Raw genomic sequence first — 27,183 nt, 5'->3', positions numbered from 1 at the left:
TTATCCTTCTTAGCTACACTAGTCATTGCTACAAGAATCCATCCTGTCTCAAGGAGACATCGTTTCTGTACAAAAAGAGGGTCAATTTGTCCTGATCAAGAACTGTAAATGAACTATCCAGACACTTAATAAGGTTCCAAGGCCTTTTTTTGTTCTTGGCTATCCTTCAAGATCTATCTTTTTTGCAGAGAGCCATGGGAGAAGTGATCACTTTAATTAGGATTCATCATCTGATCCCTAGTCTTATGCTGAGATCACTGCAACAGTGCTAGAAGAATGACAAGGAAAAGCAAGCTGCTAGCAAAAGAATGCCTAGAAACAGCTGCTGAGAACAGAATCCGACAGTGTGTGCTCCTTCTGCAGCTCCTACAAGACACAAACCTCCTGGATCGAGCACATCTTACGGACTGCAAGTTCACTGAAAGTTTAACTCTTGCAGATGCCATTAGATGGATAGTGGTGGTGAATGCTGTATCTCACAGTGATGTCATGCGAAGGAACCTAGTGCGAGCTGCTTGTCATTCCATCGTTTTTTCTGTCTAGTATGTGGGGTTTTCCTGCTGTAGATGGAAGGAGACTGGTGCTAGGGAGGTCTCTGTGCAGCTTCAGTCTCTTTCCCCTCTTGGTGCTCAGTGATGGTTGAGTCCAGCTCCTTCTGCTGGTAGCTGTATACAGTGTAGTGTCTGCTGTGATCTCTCTCTCTCTTCCCAGCCACATTCCCCTTCTTCCCCGCTCTGGATACCTGCCTACATTCTGCACTGCCTGAGTCGCGGTCCGTCTACCTGCATTCTGCACTGCCTGAGTCGCCGTCCGTCTGCCTGCATTCTGCACTGCCTGAGTCGCGGTCCGTCTACCTGCATTCTGCACTGCCTGAGTCGCCGTCCGTCTGCCTGCATTCTGCACTGCCTGAGTCGCGGTCCGTCTGCCTGCATTCTGCACTGCCTGAGTCGCGGTCTGTCTGCCTGCATTCTGCACTGCCTGAGTCGCGGTCTGTCTGCCTGCATTCTGCACTGCCTGAGTCGCTATCCGTTCAGCACCACTAACCTCCCTGCTCTTTCCTTGGACCTAACCAGGAGGACATCAGGTGCCTGCTCTCCTGCAGAGGCTCTGAGCCGTGCATGATGACATGAGAGGCAACTTCAAGTGTCGTCATAACCTGGATCACTACTCCATTTTCTGGTTATTTGGTTGCATTGGTGATCAATCTGGAGAACGGTGAAATATCGTTGAGGAATCCGTTTGGATGTGTGGAGACTATAGAGACATGACTGCGCTGGGGACATTGAAGTATCTGCTGTTTGCGTGCGTCGGGTTCCTCACTGCAGCTAAGGGTAAGATTTATGCCTATACATAGTTGTGTGAAAGACCTCCATGTAATGCTGGTCACCCAGAGTGGCCACTGTATGGCAAAGGTGGTAGCCCTCAAGTTATACATTAGTGAATTAAGAGCACGGAGCAGCAGACTTTTAGCTGTAAGGAATAGAAGTGAACCTGGGTTCTGGTAATGCTGAATTTCTATAAGAGGTTAATATGGTGATGTATCCATTGTATGATAAATGATGTAACTAGTAACTTCTTATGGCTAAGGTGGTAGTCCTCAAGGTGTCCATTAGTGGATTAAGAAGTAGACTTATAGGTGCATGCATTACACACCAACCTGCTTGGACATAGGCAATGCTGGTTTTCTATATGGTTAGGTCTATTGATGATCTTTATATTGTATGATGAAGGATGTGGGTACACTATATAGGTTGTGAGTGACCCTCAAGTTGCACATTAGTGGGTTAAAAGTAAGAAGTAGCAGACTTAGTTCTATGTATTAGAAGTGAACCTGGATATTGGCAATACTGATTTTCTTTCAGGGGCTGACATGATGATCTATGTATTGCATGATAAAGGATGATGTTTTTATGAAGGGTTTTCTGGGTGATCCATACACAGTGTGGTAAAGGATTTGGTAATATTATATGGCTAAAATATAATAAAAGTGGAATAAGCAACAAACTTGTATCTGTGGGAAATATACAGGAATCTGCACACTGGCCATGCTGTTTTTATAAAGGGGTTTCTGGGTGGTCTATACATAGTGTGATAAAGGATGTGATAACTCCAGGGCAGTTCACTAAACAGTAATATACTTAGGAGGCTAGAGAAAAATAGGATGTAGTCATATATCATTCACTGTACCAGTGTCTACTTCCACATTATGATGAGATTTATAACACAGATCTTATGATGGTTCACTCAGAAATCAATCTCCACCATATTATTTATTGGAACAAGTTGCCATCAATAATGACTTCTGGTGACTGTTGGGATGGGATATTGACATTATTTTAAAAACACAGTGCAATATGGCTATGGTCTCCCACTCTTATTTACCTCCTCCAGTAGTCAAAGGTGGGTCTAACTTTGGATATACAGGCTCCTTACACCCTTTACTTTTAGATTTTGCATGACATTGCCACACTCTCTTATGCACATTTTGCCCTGGGGCTAGAAAGGTGTGATGCAATTTCCAAACTGACTGGGTTCTAGCCCTGAATATCTGTATCTGGAGCTCTATCATCCCTCACCTGGTATTGCCATAGGGATATAATAAATCACCAGTTTGAGATAATAATACTAATAGTGAGGCTTATATTCAAAGCTTTTCTTGGTAATTTAAGCAATGCAATCTCCTCTTTAAATGGAGTAGATGGCTATGAAATGTAAATGTAAAGATATGGAAAATATGACTTTTCTGTTTAGTTAGGTCCACATCTTAATATATCACTCTTGCCATAGTTCTTAAGTATGATGCCCTTCCAGGGACTCAGAGAATCATAGTTGTGTGTACAATATACTTATGTGGACTAATGTATTGACCTTTATGTATACAGCTTGTCCAAACAGCACCCTCTTGGTACTGTACAACCTTGTTCTGCATGGTTGGTCTATTATATTAACTACTGTTATTCTCTACATGAACAACAATTTTCATTACCATAAATCTACATCCCAGAGTCACTCAGGTTTCAAACTTAGTAATAAAAATATGTAGTAAAGTGTGAATATGAAGAACATAAATGTGTTCTTGTACATGCAATCTCCTATACTTACCTGAGAAAATACGATATTGAAGAAAAGTTAAACATTAAATGTAATTGCATAATGAAATGAGTGAGTGTAACATTATTAGTTTTTATGCTTATGTTAGATTGTATATGGACTCATTATTACTATTAGTTTACATGGCTTATGTTAGGGACGACCTGGCAATCTGATCAGATAATGAAGAAGCAAGAGGAAGTCTGGGCATATGTTACATTATGGTTGATTCTGGGGAATGTGACTGTTGCTCTTTAGGCAATAGCCCCTTTGGAGTTATATACAATGTTCTAATTGTCTTCTTTTTATTAAAGGGTCTCACATCAGTATTTCTAGATTAGGTGTGCTTCCAATGAAGAAGCAGGAGGAAGGAGAAGTGTGTGATGTTCTTTCTGTACAAGCTTTGAATACATTTCAAGACTGAGCAATTCGTGTGTAGCCTGTAGATGCAATAGGCATGCTGTGTCTCTGAGCGGCTGTGTGTGGGCTTTCTTCTCAAATGTTCCCCCTCTCTCTCTCTCATTGTATATATCATTAATTCTAATGGAGAAGGATTTGTTTTCTGTAATTGTCATTTGAGATATATTCCTGGGCACGTTACAGTATACTTTCTATAGAGTGGTGGTCTCCAACCTATTGCTCTGGGCATGCTGTGAGTTGTAGTTTCATGAAAGCTTGAGAGCTACAGGTTGAAGATCACTGCTATAGAGCATTTTGGTCACTGAAGCCATGTAACCAGTGGGACATGGCGCTTGTAGGCAATCCATTCTATATATAAGTGCTATGAGATCCTTGAACATTATAGTTCAATTGCTTTCATATGCTATTTTTTAGCCTTTCCAGTTTGTAGTACAATTCCCTCTAAAGCAGTGTATGGGAATTAAAGAGTACCATATACTTAATACAATCATTTTAACCCCATGTCTTGTTTAGGTCACTAAAAGTTGTTAAAGGTAAGAATGCTTTATAGAAGGAGTGCTCCTGGCTCTGTTGTCTATTCTCCCAAAACATGACTAGCAAGAAAACTATTACATTTAGGCATTTCTCTGTTCAATTTCATATGAATGTCTTAAAAGTGAAAGGGTCAATGGTGGAGTCTCAGGTGTGTTGCACTGGCTGACCGGATTTAAAAAGGATGCCTCAGGAAGGCGGCTTTGGTAAGTCTGGGCACCTGCAGCAGATCTGATGCTGGAACATTTCGAGCACTAGCTTGCAGGTTTGAGCATAAATCCTAACATTCTTTAATAAACCTAGACATGATGGATCTGAAACTTGGCATTTACACACATTTTAAATTCATAAACTGCAGTGTGTATGGAATTTAGAAGTCTTCATATTTCACTGTCACTGTTCTCTGCATAAGCAAACAGTATATACTATGCTTTACATTGTGAGATCAGAGAGCTGTACATCCTGCTACTGCATAGCACACATGACTAAATATTTTATCGATTTATGAGACTACTCCGTTTACCCCATGACCTCTCCATATCTATTGTAATACTTCATCTGACATTTTAATGCCATCCAAGCGTACAAAAAATAATATTCTTTGTAAATGTAAACTGCATATCTGACGCTACTGTGCATGAAAATTCTACTATTAAAAAAAAGATATCAACCTTATAGCTTGAGCTAAAAAGAGGTTAAACAAGGTAGAAAAATACAAATGCCTTGTAGTGGGCACGATCTGTATATTTTATTATAAATATATGTTTGTGTATTTTGAAGATCTATAATTTATTAACATATCAGTCGGAATATTGGAATAATATGGATATATCTTCACTACGGTATCTTTAAAACCGGTGGGTTGCATCCATCAGAAGGGTATTTAGTAGACTATCTTTGGTTGCCAAGCAACACAAGTGTTTAATCATTTTTCAATTGTTTGTCTCATAAAGTATATTTTTTCTTTCACAGATGAATGCCACAAAGAGTATTTTCATTGAGAATGCAGGTTTTACAGTATATGGAAGCAAAGTACATGTATAAATAAAACATTATAGTAGAACTGTTTGAACAATACCCCAAATACTTTCTCAATGTCCCTAAATACAGGACGTTATGCTATGTGGTGGAGAACAGAAATGAATGGTCTCCTATGCTGTGTGAGTCCTCTGCCCCAGCCCGGGAGAAGTTCATCCCAACATACTGCAATGTGACTGTGCAAATCATTAGTTATTACACCATATAAAATGATGAGATCTGGAATTAAGGCTGGGAAAGGTAGGAACACGTAGCGGGTTTGTTGCAAATCTGCCGTCTGGATTTGTGGGCAAAAAATCTGAAGCGGAAGATTGTTGCAGGCAAGGGGATGAGATTTAAAAAATGTCATCCACATGCTGCTGAGCATTTCTAAATCTGCAGCATTCTCAGTCATTCCCTTCTGGATGTTCACTGAGGATTTAGCCCTTTTCAATGTAGAAGAGGGGAAATCCCCAGTAAAATCTACAACAACATCGGCAGATAACACTTGCAAATCTAGCTGCAGAATCTCCGCAACAAATCCGCTACTTGTGTTGGTATCCTAAGGGCACGTTCACACGTGGCAGAATTGCTGTGGAATTCCGCTGCGGACAGTCCGCACTGGAAATTCGCAGACAGTCTGTCCATTGGTTTCCACACCTTTTTAGTTATCTTCGTGTGGACAACAGACGTTGCGGACAACTCCGCTGCGGACCATAGGCTGCGGTGCGGAATTTGGTGTCCGTAGCATACACTGGCTGTTGCGGACTTGATGCGTACTTGTGGCGGAATTTCTCCATTGACTTCAATGGAGTTGCAAAATTACACAATGAAATCCGCAGATGTTATGTGTGTTGCGTTGCGGATTGGTTTTACGAACAGGATATTTCTTCATTCTGGCTGGACCTATGTGTTTCGAGGTCTATAGCCAGACTGAGATGGAATGTTTTGAAAGAGAGCAGGATGAACTCTTCACCTGAATCCGCAATGACTAATCTGCAGCATTTTACTTCATATTTCAGGCAAAGGCGCAACGGAATCTGCAACACAGATTATGTGCGGCATTAATGCGGACAGTGTCTGCAGAATTCCACCACGTCTGAACATGCCCTAAAAGTTATTTCCACTTTTACACAGTATTTTACAGTGTATATATAGAATCTCTCTAGTCTCTACATGTAAAAATGAGTAACCTTGTAAATACATGGCATTACTTTTCCTGTGCTGATCCTGATTAAGGGCTTGATCACACCTAATGGAATTGCTGATGGAAAATACGCGGCAGAATACAGTAGCAGCAAAGTGCGTGAGATTTAACAAATCTCATCCACACTGTGTAAAATTTCCGTCTTGAAATTCACCAGCGTTGCATTTTTTTTTTCCGCGGCATGTTAATTGCTGCTGCGAAGAATGGATGAATTGCTGCGTTTTTCAGAGGAGATGTCTCCATCTCACAGATTTGAAAAAAAACGCAGCAAAATCCACATCATCTTATGCAGTAAAAAACGCAGGAAACGGTGCGGTTTTTCTGTAGCGGAATGTCTGCAGCAATTCCGTTAAGTGTGGACAAGCCCTTACAGTCAAGAGCTGCATTCTCAGCTGTTTAGGCTTCAGAGGTGAAATTTCCCAGAATTTCGTGCAGGCTCACTGTCTGTATGTAATGTGCTCTGTTGAATTGCATTCTGGGAAATTGAATCTTTACACCAGATACTGAATCTTGGCTAAGCTGTTGGGGATACGTCTGACAACAAACTTGTCAAGAACTCTGAATGCTGCAATGGAATATAATACTGGCTGTAATTGAAGAACACTGCAAAATAAGTAATTCAATGTAAAGTAAATCTAAACATACCCAACTTTTATATAGATTATGGTAATTTATAATCAAATGGTAAAATGATGCTCAATAAAATAACATACCCTTTATACAGATAAGTAAGCAATTATCCTGATATATTTGAATAAACACTCAGTGGTCAAATTAATATTAGCAGTACTACATTATTAGGCAAAAGTATTACTATGCCAATATTTCTGAAATCATATCACTAGGAAGTACGTACCGGAGTGCTTAGCTCTAGACTAAGTGTGCAAACAGGTAGTGAACGTAATGACTGTGGTAGAGGGTTATTGTATTCTATCGGGGGGGGGGGGGACTTAGAATTGTTCAGCAAGACTAGCTACATTCAGATAACAGATAATATGAATAAAGGTCCTTTTACATGGGTCAAAATGGGCCGTGAAAACAAGTGCCGATCGTCAAGACAGCTCGTTGGTTTGCGCTCGTTTGCACTTTTCACAAGGAGCCATGATTGGTTATGTATGAGGATGAGCCATCGTTATTAGGATCGTTCTTCCCATATATTTCCATTATGTAGGCAGAACATCTCCCTTTTTACACAGGGAAAGGTGCTGCCAACAACGATAATATTTTCGACTGCATAAATGATACAATCAGCCGATGAAGAAGCATTTGCACAGAGCAATGATCGGGAACGAGCATTCATATGACCCATATGGCCCAAGTAAAAGGGCTTTTAGGGATCAAGTCAGATCTCAGCCTTTTAGCACACAGTATAATGCTGAACATTACAACATATGGGTAAGGGCAAAAGGCCTCCCCACAAAGTGTTAACTAGGTGGTCATAATAATCTGGCCACTAAGTGTATTTGGAAAGCACAATCTATAGCGCTTTCTGTATCAATGGATCAATATTAAAAACAGTGACTTTTGTCATCCACAAATAATTTAACACAGAGTACTGTATAAGTTAAGGCATTTGGATGTACGTGTACATCCAAATGCACCCGCAGGCACCGCTGATTCGCCTGCGAGTTTACTGTCAGGAACGCAGCTATGACTAAAAGTCTTGCTCCCAAGGTAAAATCAGGAATTTTAGAAAGCAAAATAATGACCATGACACATAAAGCGTTTGAATGAGGTAGGGGGCTCTCTCTGTCAGTCCATGGGCACCCCCCAACGCGATCGCAGGATGTCGATGGGTTTCCATGTTGTAACCCAAAGGCCTAAGAAAGGCCTCTAGGTCTGCCATACATGACAGCCTATTAGACTATGCCAGAGGCATGGCTTGATATATTGGCATTCAGTGATACGTTGACAGGCAATAGTTCTTTGGAATATGAAGTATTCCATAAATTATATTCACAATCAATTGACCACTGCTTCAAGTCCCTTAGTGGGACAAAACAAGATCAAAATTGTAGTTCCCTTTTTTTTATCTCCGCAAAGTCACATGATACGTCATTTCCATCTGACAATTTTAAATATTTTCTACCCTGTAAGTAGCTCAGCTGTCAAATGACTATGTCCACATGCCAACTGATAGCGGAGTAGAGAAAGGGAATTATCATTTGCTTTACATTTCCTGGTGGGATGTGAAGATAACAGTACAATAAATGTATTTTTCATTAGAATTTTTATTTGAGCAAAATTAAGAGCTGAAAATATGTTTTATTGGCAAAGCTACAGAATTACATTAATCGTTTTATACATCCTAAAAGAGGCAGTGAGATAAACCTTTTTTTAATGTGCAAAATCTGGATTGATTGATTAATTGTTTGTTGTTTTATAGTCATTTATTTTCATTATGTTTTGGTGGGGGAGGGGCATTTAAGAAAATCAATTAGTACCAGGATTCAAGGCCTTGCTCTGATTTTGCAATACAGATCCCCACCTCTGTGTTTTCCCTTGTCAAAGTATATTAAGACCATATCTGCCGTACCATGCAGAATAGGGTCAGGTGACTTTTATACCATATCTTGTCGATATGCTATATTTTGCCAAGGTAGATTATTTTTTTGTTATTCTTACTATGAGAACTGTTCTTACTACCGATATATTAAATGTACATTTTGAAGATTGCTATGGTTTATACCTCTACTTTGTGAACTGCTCCGTTTTCAACTGTAATTGGCAACAAATGAAGAAACGCATAATCAGAGATGTTCAACAAAAATAATTCTATTCACATTTATTCTTTTTACATTTGGACCTATAAAGAGCTGCAAGCTACAGCTGTTCTTAGCATATATCTGGCCTACTGGATCACATTTTCCAGTATGAATCTTATATTTAGGAGGATAGACCATTTATGGACATTATGTGCATGAGAACAAAAATAATGCTTGGAAAGATTGAGAAGAAAGTGTTAGCTCTTAGTACACATGACTATAAACACAGCATGGATATCATTAACTTTAATGGGTAAACGTTGATTTATTTATTTATTTTCAGACTGTACATGCACATATGTATGGGCAGGGTTGCTGCAGAGGTAGTTCTTTTTGTATAGCCATCATCATAAACTTTAACTTGCCTTTATTTCCTGTTTCGGGGATTCTGTTTTTTTTTTAAATTTCACAAATTAATCTTAATATTGCATGGGTTAAATAGCTGGAAAGTCAAGACACACACTTTTCTATTCCTGTCTGTCTAGATGAAAACTTGCTATTTTTAAGTTTAGCACCACCAGGAAAGTTGTTTGTAGTGCCTCCAGCTGTCAGCACACACAATGAATATTCTATTCTAACTTGATACTGGTTCTTTCTCATAGAGCCTAGAAAAGCTCTCTTCCCAAGAGGAAGTCTGTCATTACTTTAGACATGTGTATTGTATTTTTTACAGTATGTGGACTTTGCGAGAGTACATTCATTTTATATTCATGATGCATATAGCATGAGATGGGAAAATGCACAGATTTAAGGGTGAATTGAGCTGTATTAATATGAATAGATGTTTCCCTGGATATAACGCTACATGGTAACATACACAGGATAAAGCAATTAAACTGGGATATGACATAATGCAAAATGGTTTAACTTATTGTAAGTTAGGTTCATGAAATATAATGCTATCAGCAGGGTCTCTATAAGCATGGATACTGAGTACTGTGTGGGGATTTTTTTGATGATATAGCCAGGCTTATTTCAAAACCAGATACATAATATATTAGATGAGCAATGTGGCTAGTATTTTGTCTAAAAACTTTGATTTAAAGGGGTTGTCCAGGAATAAACCTTATTTATAATATAACTTAAAGTGACATATGTAATTTTCTAAGTTACTTTGTTCTGGTTTGCGGTCATGTGACCGCACCCAGAGAAAAAAATGTCACTTCCTCTGACGTTCCGTGTCTTTGCTCAGCCAGCACTTCTGGCTGAGCAAAGGCACGCCGTGCCATCATGTAGGTTTAGAAGCAGTGCGCTGGGCGGATGTTTCATGAGCTCTTCAGAGCTTCACCTCTAGTCCCACTGCCTGTAAACTTAGTTGATGACGCGCCGTGCCTCTCAGTCGGAAATCCTGGCTGAGCAGACATGGGATGTCGTCTCTCAAAGTACACACCCCCTTCTCCTTCTACTCTCTGATGTAGAGGGAGGAGGGTGTGGTGTTCATGTTATGCCTCAATGCCCGCACGCCCCAATGGTTACATATATAAAGCATACTTGCCAACAGTACCGAATTTGCCGGGATTGTCCCGAATTTACAGAGACAGTCCCTGCAAATGACTGTCCCGGGGCTTGTCCTGGCAAAACCTACATTAACTTGTATCTGCATTCTCAGGACGCCGATACAATTGAATACTATGGCAGAGCAGGAAACTATCCACTTCTTGCTCTGCCATTCACTCCTCCTGGAGAGCCGGATTCTGCTCATAGACGGAGCCCCTTACTTCACTGCCCATATAAGGCCAGTAACGTCAGGACGGGGCACCTCCTGCAGCAGAATCCCCGGCCAGAGCATTGCCGTTGCACTGGCCCAGGATTCCGCTGATAGAGGGAGCCACTGACGACGTCACTGCCCATATATGGACAGTGATGCCAGGGGCTCCTGCTAGAGCACCGGAATACCCAGCCAAAGCATTGCCGGTGGCCTGGCCAGGGATTCCGCTCATAGACGGAGCCCTTGACTTCACTGTCCATATAAAGGCAGTGACGTCAGGGGCACCTCATGCAGCGGAATCCCCAACCAGAGCGACGGCAATGCTCTGGCTGCGGATTCCCCTCCTAGAGGGAGCCACAATGGCTCTCTCTCTAAAGGGTAGGGGGGAGTGGGTCTATCTACAGGGTAGGGGGTGGCACTATCTACAGGGGGAGTATGTGGCACTATCTACAGGGAAGTGTGTGTGGCATTATCTATAGGAGGGTGTGTGTGGAATCATTTACAGGCGGACTGGGCTGTGGGGCACCATCTACAGGGGGCTGTGTGGAATAATCTACAGGGGGCTGTGTGGCATCATCTACAGGGGGGGCTGTATGGCATCACCTATGGGGGGTTGTGTGGTATCACCTATGGGGGTTGTGTGGCATCATCTACAGGGGGCTGTGGGGCATCATCTATGGGTGGGCTATGTGGCATATCACCTATGGGGGCTGTGTGCCATCATCTATGGGGAGCTGTGTGGCTCTATCTATGGGGGGACTGTGTGGCTGTATGGGGGGCTGTGTGGCTCTATCTATGGGGGGCTGTGTGGCTCTACTACAGAGGGCACTGTGGCACTATCTACTGGGGGGGCCATGTGGCACTATCTACTGGAAGGAGTGCATGGCAATATCTACATGGAGCAGTGTGGAGCACCATCTACAAGGGGCTCTGAGTGTGGCACTATCTATGCTGGATTTTAAGCTACCTTTAGTGGTCAGCACATATCACCTAGCCCTAGTGCTAAAGTGAGACATTACTTGCATGTAAACAACCAGATGACCAGGGAGATACAGGACACCATAGTAATCAACCAAACTAGTGCAGACATTTTTGGTTTGGGGTTTTTTTATGCAGAAATTCTGGAAAGCCACACCCCACCCACCAGATAAGCCACGCCCCATAATACACACCCACCAAAGACTCCACACCCTACGTGTTCCTGGAAAAAATGTAAATGTTGGCAATTATGATAAGGTGATTACACGAGTTACATAAATACAGGGATGATGAGGGTGACAAAAATCCAGGGAAGATGGGGGTTACATAAATACATGGAAGATGGGGGATACATAAATACAGGGAAGATTGGGTTATATAAATACAGGGACAATGGGGTTATATACAGGAATGGTGGGGTTATCATCCCTGTATGTAACCCCCATCATCCCTGTATGTAACCCCATCATCCCTGTATATAACCCCATCATCCCTATATATAACCCCCATCATCCCTGTATATAACCCCCATCATTCCTGTATATAACTTCCATCATCCCTGTATAGGATAATGCGGGTAATATATATGGATGATGGCGGTTATATACAGGGATGTTGGGGGTAATACACAGGGATGATGGCAGTTATATACAGGGATAATGGCAGTTATATACAGGGATGATGGTGGTTATACACAGGGATAATGGCAGTTATATGCAGGGATTATTGTTGCATTTGCAGGGATGATGGAGGTTATATACAGGGATGATGGAGGTTATATACAGGGATGATGGTGGTTATACACAGGGATGATGAACTCCAGAGCTGCAAGGCAATAGTGCTAACCACTGAGCCAGCATTCTGCCCTACATATAGCTTCCTCTATAGTTAGTGCTCCCCATATAGCCCACCTCTGTAGATAGTTCCTCACAAATTGCCCACCCCCTTAGTCAGTGCCCTACATATAGCCCCCTTGTAGATAGTGGCCCACAGGTAACCCACCCCTTAATATAGTATCCCACATATAGCCCACCCCTGTAGATAGTGCCCTACAAATAGCTCCCCCTATAGATAGTGTTCCACATATAGCCCACCTCTGTAGATAGTACCTCACATATAGCTCCCCCTTTATATAGTGTCCCACATATAGCCCACCCACGTAGACAGTGCCCTACATATAGCCCCCCTGTAGATAATGATCCACATATAGCCCACCCCTGTATATAGTGTCCCACATAAAGCCCAACCCTGTAGATAGTGCCCTACATATAGCTCCCCCTGTATATAGTGCTCCACATCCCCACATATAGACCCCCCCCCCCTGTAGATAATGCCACTCACAGTTTTAGTAGAAAAAAAACATTTACATACTCACATGATCCCATTCCCACGCCGTCCGGTGGCAATGCAGATCTGCTCTCTTCTGAGCAGGTCTGCTGGAGATGAACAACGCAAGCGGCGCGTCGTTGGCAGGGCAGAAAGACTTGCCCCATCAATCAGCACCTTTCAAGCATGGAAGCGGCGCGATGAAGTCATTGCAAGTCATTTTGCCCCGCCAATCATCATCATTGTAAGGCGCTGAATGGTCGGGCACGGAACGTGTCCAGCCATTCAGCGCTAATGCATGTATTTGTACATGTGTGCAATAGATTCATGTACATGAGGGGGTGGCTGTCGCTAGCACTTGGGCCCCCTCCGGTGCTAGAGATGCCCCTGGGCATGAGAGGGCCTGGCCCATAAATGTTAGAGGCTCGGAGGCGCAGGCCCCGTAGTAGCGTTGTTACTGCTGTAGCAGCCATAACGACTGCTAGCGGCACCACCACGCATATGGGGCTACTGCTACAGTGGTAGTTATGCCACTGACAGGGATGATGATGGTTATATACAGGGATGATGAGGTAATACACAGGGATGATGGGAGTTATATACAGGGGTGATTAAGTTATATCATCCCTGTGTATTACCCCATCATCCCTGTATATAACCTGTATATAAACCCATCATCCCTGTATATGACCCCCATCATCCCTGTATATGACCCCCATCATCCCTGTATATAACCCCCATCACCCCTGTGTGATTCTTAGTGGGTGTGTGAGACAGTGTGCAGGTAGGGAGCACCCAGCTGGCTGACTTTAATTAGAGCAGGAAAGGACCCTGTTAACATAGAGGGGCGGGTCGTAAGCAAATAGCTGAGATGCTGTAGAGGAAGGGGGGAATGCAAGCTATCTCCTCAGATGCAGCAAGGGATCATGGGTAAGGTGGGTTACAAGCAGAGCCGGCCTTAGGATAGATGGAGCCCCATGCAAAATGATGTTTCGGCGCCCACCCCATCATAAAAAATGCCCCATAAAAAAAGTATAATGCCCCCCACAGTATAATGCCCTATATAGTGCCCCCATACATCATAATAATAATATTTAATAATATAATATATTATAACCCCTTCAAGTATAATGCCTCCCTCCCCTGCTTGCCACACACAGCCCCCCACTTATAGATAGTTCCCCCTGTAGATTGTGTCACACAGCCTCTCTATAGCCAGTGCCATATTCCCACACCTCCTCCTTATAGACAGTCCAATAATCCCCCACCTCCTCCTTGTAGACAGTGCCATACATCCCCCACTTCCCCCTTGTAGATTGTGCCACACAGCCCCCCACCTCCCTCATGTAGACAGTGCCATACAGCCCCCCACCTCTCCCTTGTAGACAGTGCCCCCAAATAAAACAAAAATTGTACTCACCTAGGCCCTGTTCCCACGACAAACTGAGCTGCGCCACAACGGGATCCTTGTGTAGGCCGGCGTGATCCTGTAGCCTATTACAGAGTTTCCCAACCTTTTCGGACTCGAGGCACCCCTTGAGAAAAGACATTTTCTCAGGGCACCCCTACCAAATTTTTTTTGGGGGAAACACAGAAACGACTAAAAACATAAAAACAAGCACTACACTCTTAGGGTTATGTTCCCACAGCGTTTTATGTAAGGCAGAGAAAATCTGCCTCAAAATTCCTGAAGCCATTGAAGCTAATGCAAAAGATGTAGGCAAAAAAGCACTCCAAGCGAGTGCCGCAGGTATTTTCTGCCTCTTATTAACTTCAATTGAAGGTCAGAAGTGGAAACCACTTGAAGACCATCAGACCCCCACTCATAGTAAAATTACCATCAGCCCCCCATTAACAGTAGAATGACCATCAACCCCCCCGCACACAGTAAAATGACCATCAGCCCCCCACTCACAGTAAAATGACCATCAGCCCAGCACTCACAGTAAAATGACCAACAGCCCCTGACTCACAAGAAAATTACCATCAGCCCCCCACTCACAGTAAAATTACCATCAGCCCCCACTCACAGTAAAATGACCATCAGCCACCCACTCACAGTAAAATGACCATCAGCCCGCGACTCACAGTAAAATGACCATCATCCCGCCACTCATAGTAAAACGACCATTAGCTCCCACTCACAGTAAAATAACCATCAGCCCACTACTCTTACTAAAATGACCATCAACCCGCCACTCACAGATTCCCCCTGTAGATAGTGCCACACAACCCCTTGTAGGTAGTACCACACAGCCCCTTGTAGGTAGTGCCACACAGCCCCCTTGTAGATAGTGCCACACAGCCCCCGTGTAGGTATTGCCACACAGCACCCTTGTAGGTAGTGCCACACAGCCCCCTTGTAGGTAGTGCCGCACAGCCCCCTTGTAGGTAGTGCCACACAGCCCCTTGTAGGTAGTGCCACACAGCCCCCTTGTAGGTAGTGCCACACAGCCCCCTTGTAGGTAGTGCCACACACCCCCCTGTAGGTAGTGCCACAAAGCCCCCTTGTAGGTAGCGCCGGACACTCCATTGTAGAAAGTGCCACACACCATGTGGCTGAAGATTCCGCTCCTGGACGGAGTGCTTGATGTCCATATACCTATCTGGTAGATAGGTCATCAGTTGTCTGTAGTGGACAACCCCTTTAAGTTTTCATGCTAAGATTTGAATGGTACTGGTCATCAACATTTGCAAAATATTGTGATTTTTCTATTAAAGCATCATAGAATATGCCATTAAGAAGAATCACATCAGACACAATAACAGTAGAAAAGGTGGACTCAAGGACAGACTGCACTCACATTATTCAGATGCAGTGTGCAATTAGATTTTCAATTGACCTCGTAATGGATTGTTGGTGATCTTATTTCATGTAATTGCAGACTGAATTCCTCATCAAAATAAGGTGGAATGTAGAAAATGTAATTCCTGCTATCTGTTTAAATGATGCATACTCGTAAGGAGAGTACTCACGTTCAATATCATGAATAATTGGAAGTACTTCAATAGGCAAGCATATCCAGGGGCCACAATTCTTAATTGTGTTAATATATATTGCATTATCTGGACCATCACTGTTGCTTCCCTAAAGGCATTCCTTAAATTTTACTATTGGACTATTTGAATATTTAAATTGCAAAGTGGGAATAGATTTTTCTAAGCAACCATCTACATATAAAGTGGACATACCAATTTGACTATTTGCAGGAAGAAAAAAATTGTTGGACCATAAACGGTGCTGCTGGTAATAAAGGTAGAAGCAGCCTGATGAAGCCGCTGGTTCAGCATTGAAACGCGTAGTCTTTTGCAATAAATTATTTATTTTTCTATTTCAAACAACTGGGACTGCTTCTACCTTTATTACCAGTAGCGCCGTTTGTGGTCCACCAATTTTTTCTTCCTGCAAATACTTTACAGCGGTAACCACCTCCAGTTACCGGATGGGACCTGGCTGCAGCGGTCTAATGAAACCTATTTCATTATAAGTCTACAACAGCGTTGTGCCTGTGCTAGTACAACGCCAAGAGGTGAGCTCAATTGACTTTCCTCTGTTTTATACCATTATTTTTGGTGATCTGCACTATGTGGTGCCGTGCGTTTTTTGCTTTCTTCTCCAGATCCCAATTTGACTGTCTTTATGGTTTTAATATAATCTATTTTCCTACTTTGTGTATACAGATCCTTAATAAAACACCCATATAAATTTATAGACCCATAATGTACTTTTATATGCCTATGATTTCATATGAAGGCAGACAAAGATTTTCCCATTGCTCCACGTGTCATTATGTCTATATAGTGTATGGTAATACTTTACATGCCTATCTGAAAAACAAGTTAATGTTAAAGGGGTATTACGGTTTCAGAAAATAAATATTATTCTTTGTGTAATGAAAAGTTATTAAATTTTCCAATATACTATCTGTATCAATTTTTCATGGTTTTAAAGATCTCTGCTTGCTTTAACTAAAAAAATAACCCTTTGAGTTTACTATTATTCATCCCATATGTTGTAAAATATATTTGTCTGATGCTTTCTACTGTGGCAGGAATATTAAGTAGAATAAGCAATTATTATTATTATTATTACTATTATTATGATATCCTAATATAAAGATAGCTATTAGGCTCTGTTCACATCTGCGTTGGGGTCCTGTTCTGACGTTCCGTTGGAGCTTTCCGTCAGAACGAGACTCTGAACAGACACAAACTGACACGAATGGAAACCTCTGGTCGACTACGCTATTGCTTTCGGCAAAACAACGGGTTCTGGTGCACAACAGAGACAAACGGAAAACATGGCTACCGAATCCGTTACCATTGAAATCAATGGTGATGGAATCGGAAACCAGAGGTTTCCGTTCGTGTCAGTTTGTGTCTGTTCAGGGTCCCGTTCTGACAGAAACCTCTGACGGAACGTCAGAATGGGACCCCAACTCAGATGTGAACAGAGCCTTAATGGTTTTCAATTTGCAAAGAGGCAGTTTTGGATTATAAAGAAATTCTCTGGTTGGACATCAGTAGCCTCATAACAAAGCATGTCATCCTCACACTTGCTAATATAAAAGGTGGTATATCTCAGTTGCTTAGGGCTAGGACTGCAGCTGGAGGCTTTTTTTAGACAGTAAAAATTAATAACTCACCACAGCCCCCTATGGATTTATTCCACATATTATATATGATGCAATTATATGAACTAGCCATATGGAAATAAACACTCAGCGTACCAGCAAGTGTGAGCACTACATGTGGTGTCATATGAGTTTTATTGAAGCCAAATCAAGAGTTTCTTGGACTAATATACTTCCTACAAATTTTTTTTTTTTTTTTCTGAAACATTTTCTTAGGTACTCATAAAAGTTCAAAGCGTCATCCCATAGTTATGAACTACCCATACTGCTAGATAGCAAATAATGGGCAATGACTACATACTGTATTGAAATCTATCACCTGCGTAGTCCAAGTGTGAATAATGCATTCACTTTTCCAAATTTCACTTATCCTTTGCTAATTATTTTCTAGTATGCTAGGTTATGGAAGAATTATTACCCGGACAATGGTCTTCACACACATTAAATTTCATAAATATGAAGAGTTATTTTGTTATTCCATACTTGCCATGCTTACCCATAGTTCAATGGCTTCCTAATTTACGTTTAGTTGTGTTTTCTACAGAGTATATATAATTGTATTGACTAGCACAGGGAGACTAAAACTTTATGGTATTGCTTGCTTGAAGCTATACCAACCATTTATTGGAAAAATAGTTTATTTTGCTTAACTTCTTCATATTTTGACAGATTATGTTTTACCCTGAACCCTAATATCACATTTAATTTATTTGCATATTTTAACAGAAAATCTATAACAATATAATATATCACACTTCTATTTATTATAGAAAGTGATCAGTATTAATCTTTAATTGGGTCTTTCCTATGAAACAGATAGATCACATGAATTAAAGAAATAGAATTTACAGAAATACTGTATCATATATGCTTTTACTTCTGTTTAAACATCTTTTAGTTATTACTTTTTCATGCTTTTACATTCAATTCAATACAAATGTTGATGCAATTACCAGAAGTAGATTAGTATCTATTAAGCATTCATTCAGTGTTTTTACTTGATGAAAATCCTTTTGAAAGTTGTTTAAACTACGCTAATCTTATATATTGCAGCCACTAATGACATCATTTTCTTTGAGTTTAACTAATACACTTGTGCTTATTTTATATTGTCTTTATTGGCTCAGCACCTGGGTTCTACTGTTTTATTGATACGTGCCAAAATCAATGTTTCTGCTTCTATATAAGAATGTATTAGTGAGGTGACATATGTCATTATTTAGAAAATGTATTGAGAACAAAATCTTCTAAACTGCAGTGCATGTTCAGATGCAACTTAAAACATCTCTATAACTCTGCTGTGCTGTAACAAGTTGGACAATACCAAAAAAAAAACAGTTTACAATTCTAAATAATAAAATACAGTACCTATATTTTACCTTATCCTCCTCTAATAGGCTGTTCAGATTTAAGAAGATTCCTAATTGCGCCTAAATAATACCGCCATTCAGTGTTTGAATAATACTACTCTACTCTACATGCCCAAAATGAATCTGTCCCACAGCACCTCAATAACAATTTAAAGGGTAACTAAACAATTAAAAAACCTTTGACATGTCAGGCGATTTGATTGGTGGGGTCCGAGCACTGAGACCCCCACGGCAGAAGTGGTTGAGTGAGTTCTGTGCTTCTTAGTGTCAGATCAACTTTCCTCGGCATTCCTCAGAGCGGTGTACGGGCTTAATAAAAAGTCTATGACTCCATACACCGCTCGCTCATCTTTCCGATGAGAGCAGAAAATAAACAAAGCGGCACAGCGCTCACCCGAGCGGTTCTGCAGCTTTGTTTTAGCAATCAGTGTTCTCAGTGCTCGGACCCCCACCGATCTAAACTTCTGACATGTCACCATGACACGTCAAAAGATTTATAAAATATAAATACCCTTTAATATATTGTCCATGTCATGATCCGCCCTCTGGACAGGATAGTTGACCCACTGTGTTGGGCTGTGTTCAGATTAGCGTTGGCTTCCGTTCATGGCTAGGTTTCCATTTGCCTTTCCGTTCATGGCTTTCACCGATGGAAAAGCTGCAACGGAACCCATCAACAGAAACCAACGCTGATGTGAACAGGCCCTTACTATTAGATTTGGCTTCGGGCTAAACCAGGGGACAGTCTTTGGCTAAGTTCACATCCTGTACAAACGTCCTGTTTTTTTTTAACATGTAAAAAAAAACAGATGTCAAGTGGGATTATGCAACAGTATGCACATCCTGCTGCTATAGACTTGCATTGTACAGAAAAACAGATCCACCAGGATCCAGTTGTTCAAGAGAACAGAATATAAGATAGTCTCCATTTGTCTATCATGTTGAAAAAAAAGATCTTGCCAGAAACTTGTAAAACAGAGACAAACAGACACTTTAACCATGACACAATCCCCATTGCAAAGCTATCGATCCATTAACGGATCCATTTAAAATGGGAAAAGAAGAAATTAAATACTCTTGACAGTTGAATGGACTTTGCAAAGTTACGGTCATAAAGTGGTGTCCAATAGCAGCCTCTAACGGCTTGCAGATAGTATTTCTGAAGTGAGGTACTAGAATTGATAAACTGAAGTGTAGTCATACAAATCCGCAGCCTTTCTACAAATATAATAAAACCGGCCGTAGTGCCTATACGATACTGTAACTGAAGGTAAATCTAACTTCTAATTCCAGCAGTTATTATTGTACTGTATGCAAGAGAAAGATGCAAAGTGTAACTACAAACCTTATGTATGCATTAGGTAAGATCACTACTTTTATGGATCATCACCATCCTCTTCTGGGTGTCTGCATCCATATTAGGATAGTGATCATCAATATAGTACTTAATTCCAAAGTAATATGATCAGATGTCTTCGTCTTGCCGCATCAGATAACCGAGATCACACATAATAATGACTTATTACTGACAATGTGTCACAATCTTATCTGGAAACATCTATAGGAAAATATACAGCTGTACTAAAAATCGATTTACTTTAGAAAAGATATACCTTTATAGTCATTTCATTTCTGTACTTTTATCATACTCTGATATATTGTTTTTGAAGTCTTTATCAGTTATATAAGCTTTTCTTTCAATATGTACCTGTCTTTCCTGTTTGTTATGTTTCTGACACATTCAATTTCATGTTCCTGGCTTTTTATAATAAAATATAGCAAATGTTTCTACCCCTGAGTTCACAGCACCACTGTTAGTCTTGTATTGTTCTGTCATTGGTTTTCTTCTTCCGTTGCCTTGACACCCAACATTTTATTTTTCGACTCTATTTTAGAATTGTTGGCTGCATGTCTAATTGGCAATCACTTTCTGAATGTTGCTTTATCTTTAGAAACTAATATCTTAATATCACCAGGTTCTCAAATTTATGCAGGACAATGCCACCGGAAAAAATAAAATATTAAACCTTATTTATAGATCAGACATTAATAAAAGCATGATGTTATTCTGTCTGCACAAATATTGCGTTTTAAAGTACCACTAAAAATTGCTTAGAATATACATGTGTTATAAATAACACCTTAGAGCAGCGTGTTTTGTCTTGGAGCCAAGTAATGATGTTCTAAAATAAGTAGCAAATGCTATAATTTGTTAGTTATCAGCCAGTGCAGCACTAGTTCAAGGAGCAGATTATTCCACAGCTCTCCCGGTTGAGTAATGTGATAATACATTTTGTAAGGAAAGTTGAGATTATGATGAAATTATACACCCCAAAAAGATATGCACATGATACATAGTGTTCTTGACAAATGACTTATGCCCATCAAGTTCAACAAGGAACTATTTTCCAGAACTGAACTTTAGGCCTAGTTCACACAGATTTTTCCAGAAAAAATCTGCAGATTTTAAATTGCCAGCGTTTTTTCGGCAGTATTGCCTGCAGCCGTTGAATCTAACGCGACAACCGTGGGCAAAAATTTTTGCAAAAGCGCTCAAAACGAGCGCTGCTTGTTTTTTTTACTGCCTCCTATTGTTTTCAATGGGAGATCAGAGGCGCAAACTGCTAGTAGTAAAAGCATGCTGCTTTTTTTTTCTGCAACCGGCCAAAAGCCACCCAGGAAAAAAAAGTCTCCGGCTCCCATTGAATCCAAATGGGTCATATAAAAGAGCTCAGGGATTTTCAACATGGCACTGTCATATAATAACACTTATAGCAAGCTGGTTTGTCAACTTCTGCCCTATTAGATTTGTCAACTAGTCAAAATTGTAGGCCACTCAAGATCATCATTCTTTGGTTGTAACTTTACCAAGTTCCAAACTGTTAAAAACTGATTTTAAAGGGGGTTTTATGGTTTGAGTTTCCATGGCTAAGTAGCCAGACAACACTAAACCTGAATTTGCCAAGCAACAATGGGAGTCTAGTGGGCAAGAGGATATTTCCTGCCTTACAGCATAGTGCCAGCTTCAAAATTTGATGGAGGAGGCCTTAGTGTGCTAAAGCATACTGACGTTCAGCAGAACTGTGTGCTTCTAATTTTGTGGAAAGCATTTGAGGACGTCTCTTTTCAGATTTAGTGCTACAATAGTGGGATAGATTTTCTAATACTATCTAAGATTTAGACCGCATAAACTTAGATAAGCCAGCCAAAAAATGTGCCAAATTGATCCAATTGGTGCATGCTGTATAATAAATTTGGCGCGTCTAATTAGACAACCTAATAGTTGGCTTCGTTGACGGCTGTGTTTTTCGGCAAAAATTTGGCAAATGGTGTCACATTTTAAGCCATGCCCCTCTCCGCTAGATCACTCCCTTTTTCCTAACCACACACTCTTATTGTCGAACGTGTTGAAAAAAAGTTACTTAAACAGATAATTAATGTAGCTCACAGCATTTACGCCAGAATTCTGGTGACATTTGAGCCAGAATTCAGGCGCTTTTTGAAAAGTGAATCTGCCCCAATATTTACTGAACTGTCATGGAAGAGCTTGACTCCGGAACAGATCTCAACCTCACTCTATACCTCAACCTCATCCAAAACTTTTTGGATCACAAGACACACGGACTGTAAGCCAGGCCTCATTACCAAACATCAATATTCAACCTCACAAATGTTGATGCTGTTATAGCAATAAAGCGGGGACAGATTCCATTATTAATGCCTACGGTTGTGGAATGAGATGTTAAATAAACACATATGGATGGGATCTTCGGGGTTCACATACACCCTAATTATAGGATTCCTGTATAATGCTGCTCATTTTTTTAATTTTATTTTTAGGCTTATCTGCACAGTTGTTCACACCCTCATGAGACCTTAGTACTTTAAATTCATATAAGTGTCATTTCAGCTATTTATAGTAACTACTAGTTTTTCTTTCAAGAAAATAAATGGGAATTTGCCATATCTGTCTTGTTAAAACATCACTTAATACTAATATGCTTCTGTAGAAAGTCCTGACCTTTAATAGTATGCTAAGATTGTACATGCACCAATATGTCATCCCTGGAGCAGTGGCTTTATTGGGAATTACTAATTATCCTTAATTGTTTTACATGAGATGCGTTGAACATACAATTGGTCAGTAGAAGACTAAATATTTCATTACGCATGGATCTGTCTTTAGCTATACTTCCACAGCCTTTAAAGATAATGCATGTAAAATCGGTCCAGTCAATATTAATGAAACCATGATTTGTCACTAACGCATTTCTTTCCATATCTGCATACATTACACAGGAGCATGTAAGAACTCAAGTAAAACCAATTCATCGTATTGAAAGCAAGCATGATAAGATGAAGTAGCAATTGAGGTATAGCAGATTTGGTTATTTCATGTATATGTTTTAGCTGGGTAATTTACAGTATTCACTAATCTTACATATTAACTTGGAGTGAAGAAATAAATATTTTTTTTTCCCAAATATACTAATACTATTATGCCACCACCTATTAGATATAAATCAGATCAAATATTTTGATTGGAGGTATTTCCAAAAAATGACTATTTCTAAGGTAGTGTGGTGATCAATCACAGCCTTCCATCTGCATGGCTATGTCACAGTGCAGTAGTGGCTCCATGCCAATGATGTTCATATATGTCATTGAAAGCCAAAATGTTAAAGATACATTCATGCAGTTATATCATTGAGCACTTTGACAAATTCAACCTAAGAAGGGGAATATGGGATTATATATGTGTCAACTGCTTATCCACTACATGGGACACTATAAGGGGAACTTATGTACTCTATGCCAGTTTTATGCGAAAAATGAAGTGACTTTTGTATTTTTACGTCACCTACGCCTCTCTCAAAAAATATGGGGTGAATTCACATGAGGGGGCAGCCGACAAATTCACTAGAATATACACCAGAAACTGGCATAAATTGTAGCGGAAATCTACCCCAGCTCATAGGTGGCATAGATTTTATGGTACACGGACAGCCATAGATGCACCTAATTTATTATTTTAATACATTAGGCACATTTTACTCCATGTTTTTTCTATTAAGACTGGCGTATGAAACGCCAGTCTCAATAAATTCCCCCCTCTATGTTCATAAATATAGGACATTTTCTGCAGTATTTGCACTCGTTTTTGTCCTAGCATGAGCAATACAGGAGCACCAATATCTGTCTCAGGAGGTAATAAACCATCATCTTAAAGTACAACTCCACCCGAAACCTAAGCATCAAGATAGGGCTAGAGCTAATCTCATTATCCTATTCGCTCCCCAGCTCATACTCCCAAGGGTCAGGAAAGCAGAGATTTGGGTTAATGTGTGTAGAGTACTTACAATGAAGGACCTTATGTCTATGAATAAACCTCACTGATTTCACACCATAGTTTGTTGTGCTTATTTACATTTTCTTCAAGCAGTAGACTATAGAAGGGACTACATTGTCACTATTGTTTCCTTTTTATAGTAGGGATGTCTGGATTGATAGTGTAATCCACAGAACATTTTATAACGCAGCCAATCAGCTTCATTTAGTAGCCAGTTTTTAATACACAGAAGCAAACCTAATGATATCAATGAAAATTCAAAGCGGATTAACAAACGTGTTATCCATTGCTGTTTGATCCTTTGGCTTACAGCATATAGAGAAATCCTTTAGCTCTTGGTTAAATTTGCAAAGCAAATTTACACAAAGCAGTGTTGGAATACACGCTTTATAATGTATGGGCTTCATTTATTATTTTATTTATCTCAGGTCAATGTAAGGCAAAATGTGTGTGTGAAGTGATATATTGTGATCACAATATAAATTATTTAAAGTTGTATCGCAACATACATATTTAGAAACCCAACAGCCTTCATCTTAACTCCTTGCAAAATAATAACTGAAATCTCCAAAAAAGTATTTACTTTACCTTATTATACATTATCATAGTTGAACTCTTTCCACTCTGGATATGCTGCCATTGTGCTCCATAAACCTACATACTTTTACACAAACATCAGCACCAAAAAGACAAACAAAAAAAAAGCATCTAACGAATTTGCTCTGCACCTTTATCTCCCATTAATAACTGACATCTATTTTGTGTTGAAATGGGTTAGTGTCAAATGCGTTAGTGTAAAATGCTGTATATGTAGCAATCCTAATCCTGTAAATGTAGAAAAAATGTATATAAGGTATGCATTCATATACAAATGCTTAGAAACATATGACGACTTAATGGATCTTTACAACAGCTGCAACAAATAGTGACAGGGAAAGGGACGGCAAGTAATAAAACATGTTCTTTTGCTCTACCTCTATAGTAGGAGGTGATGTACTATGTGAGACTTTATTATTCATCATGTTAATATTCATCCAAAGCAGGAGGTAATACCGTATGTACCATGAGTTTTAACATCTATCATTTCAGCTTGCAAAAAAATAAATGATGACAGCCCCCTCTTATAAATGGCATTTTAAAATAAGTCCCTGAATGCTTTTAATATTTTTTATTTTAGATGATAAAATGACTCATAGAAAACCCTCCCATTAGGATGAAGAACTGTGTGGCACATTTCTATATATCCCAAGATTCAGCAATTTTCTTGTCCATATAGAGCCATAAAATATATATATATATATATATATATATATATATATATATATATATATAATATATATATATATATATACTATCTATCTATCCATCTATCTATATATATATATATATATATATATATATATATATATATATATATATATATATATATATATATAAATTAATGCTTTTTGTTGGGCAGGCAAGTTGCCTTGACCAATATCAAACACACTCTTGAAGGACATGTCTTTTAGAACAGCTATCAGGGACACATTTTTCGACTAACATATATTAGAAAAGAAACACTATGAAGATTTATTAAAATTAGTGCAGAGGAAAAATGGAGGAAATGTCCATAGACGCCTATCTGATTCCAGCTCTAATTTTTTTTTTAAATAGAAGGGGTCAACGTGATTGTTAGTTATGGGCCTACTCCACTTTTTTCTTGTATAGTTTTGATAAATATCCCTCTATATGTACTGCTTATCTGGATTCCCAGCTTCCTATTGAGTCCATTGTTATTATGGTTTTAATGTCAATGAGAGCAGATCTTTAAGTTGGATAGCATTTGTTATTTAAGGGATGAAGTACACAGGTATTATTTCACTTTTTACTCTATCTTTGCCCAATCTTCTGGCAGAGATGGCTATGAAGTGTGTGCACATAATCCTGATATCCCATGTACACCGCCATTCCGGAAAGAAAACCTTTCTCAACCTTTCCATTAGCTCCCGTATGATCTGTGTTCATTACTGCTTGTGTGTACAAACCCTCCATTACTCAACCAAGATCAATGATCTCTGTCTCAGTATCCAGCCTCCCTCTATTTCCCTGTCAGAAAATGAAAAGGAAAGGGGACAGATTAAAAGGCACTTAAGTAGATGGTCATCTCTGGGATAGACACTTAAATAGCACACAGGACAAGATATTGCAAGAGAATTATGCCACAATTTTGTACACCTAGACAAGATGAGACGGCAGGAAGATCCATGTGAATTATTTGTGGCGAAAAAACTAGTGGAAAAGGCACAAGGAACAACTACTATTGAGAACTTTATTATGAGAGACATATAAAAAATACAGTAAGCAGGGAAATGTAATATTTTTACCATATGTATGTTTGCTGGATACTGGTTAATCCCTAATCTCTCATGAAAGCATGCTATATCTATCAGTATTATTCCTCATCTCTGGGGCGTTTGATAATTCCATTAACTTGGTCTCCCAATGGAAGCTGCATAATATATTTATAATGGGCCTTTATTCTTTTCTATTTTTGGCAATATAATTGCATGGCTAAAGCTTACAACTATGTTCCTATAACTAGCTAAAGTCATAACTGTGATGACTTACTGCATGGTAACCGCATCCTTTATTTTATAGTCACTGCCATAAAGTCTGCTACTTCAGTCACATTGTGGCACTTAATAAGAAAGCATTTATTCATGCTAACATCTACATGTTTGCATAACACAGAAAATAGAGTTGATATAAAAATACATACAGTGGATCTGCTTATTCTTTTTGTGT

General features: G+C 39.8%; 1 protein-coding gene across 1 annotated transcript in view; it reads left to right on the top strand.

Moving 5' to 3' along the window:
• Positions 1 to 323: 323 nt before the first annotated feature.
• Positions 324 to 27,183, top strand: part of CSMD1 (CUB and Sushi multiple domains 1) — a 1,675,903-nt gene continuing 1,649,043 nt past the window's right edge. The window contains exon 1 of the mRNA XM_075861938.1: positions 324 to 1,331. Within this exon, the coding sequence (XP_075718053.1) occupies positions 1,244 to 1,331 (88 nt within the window). The 5' untranslated portion in view covers positions 324 to 1,243. The remainder of the gene's footprint in view (positions 1,332 to 27,183) is intronic.

This window comes from Rhinoderma darwinii, chromosome 4, assembly GCF_050947455.1.
Source record: "Rhinoderma darwinii isolate aRhiDar2 chromosome 4, aRhiDar2.hap1, whole genome shotgun sequence".
NCBI lineage: Eukaryota > Metazoa > Chordata > Amphibia > Anura > Rhinodermatidae > Rhinoderma > Rhinoderma darwinii.
Note: the sequence above shows the minus strand (reverse complement) of the source record. Positions and strands in the feature narration are given on the sequence as shown.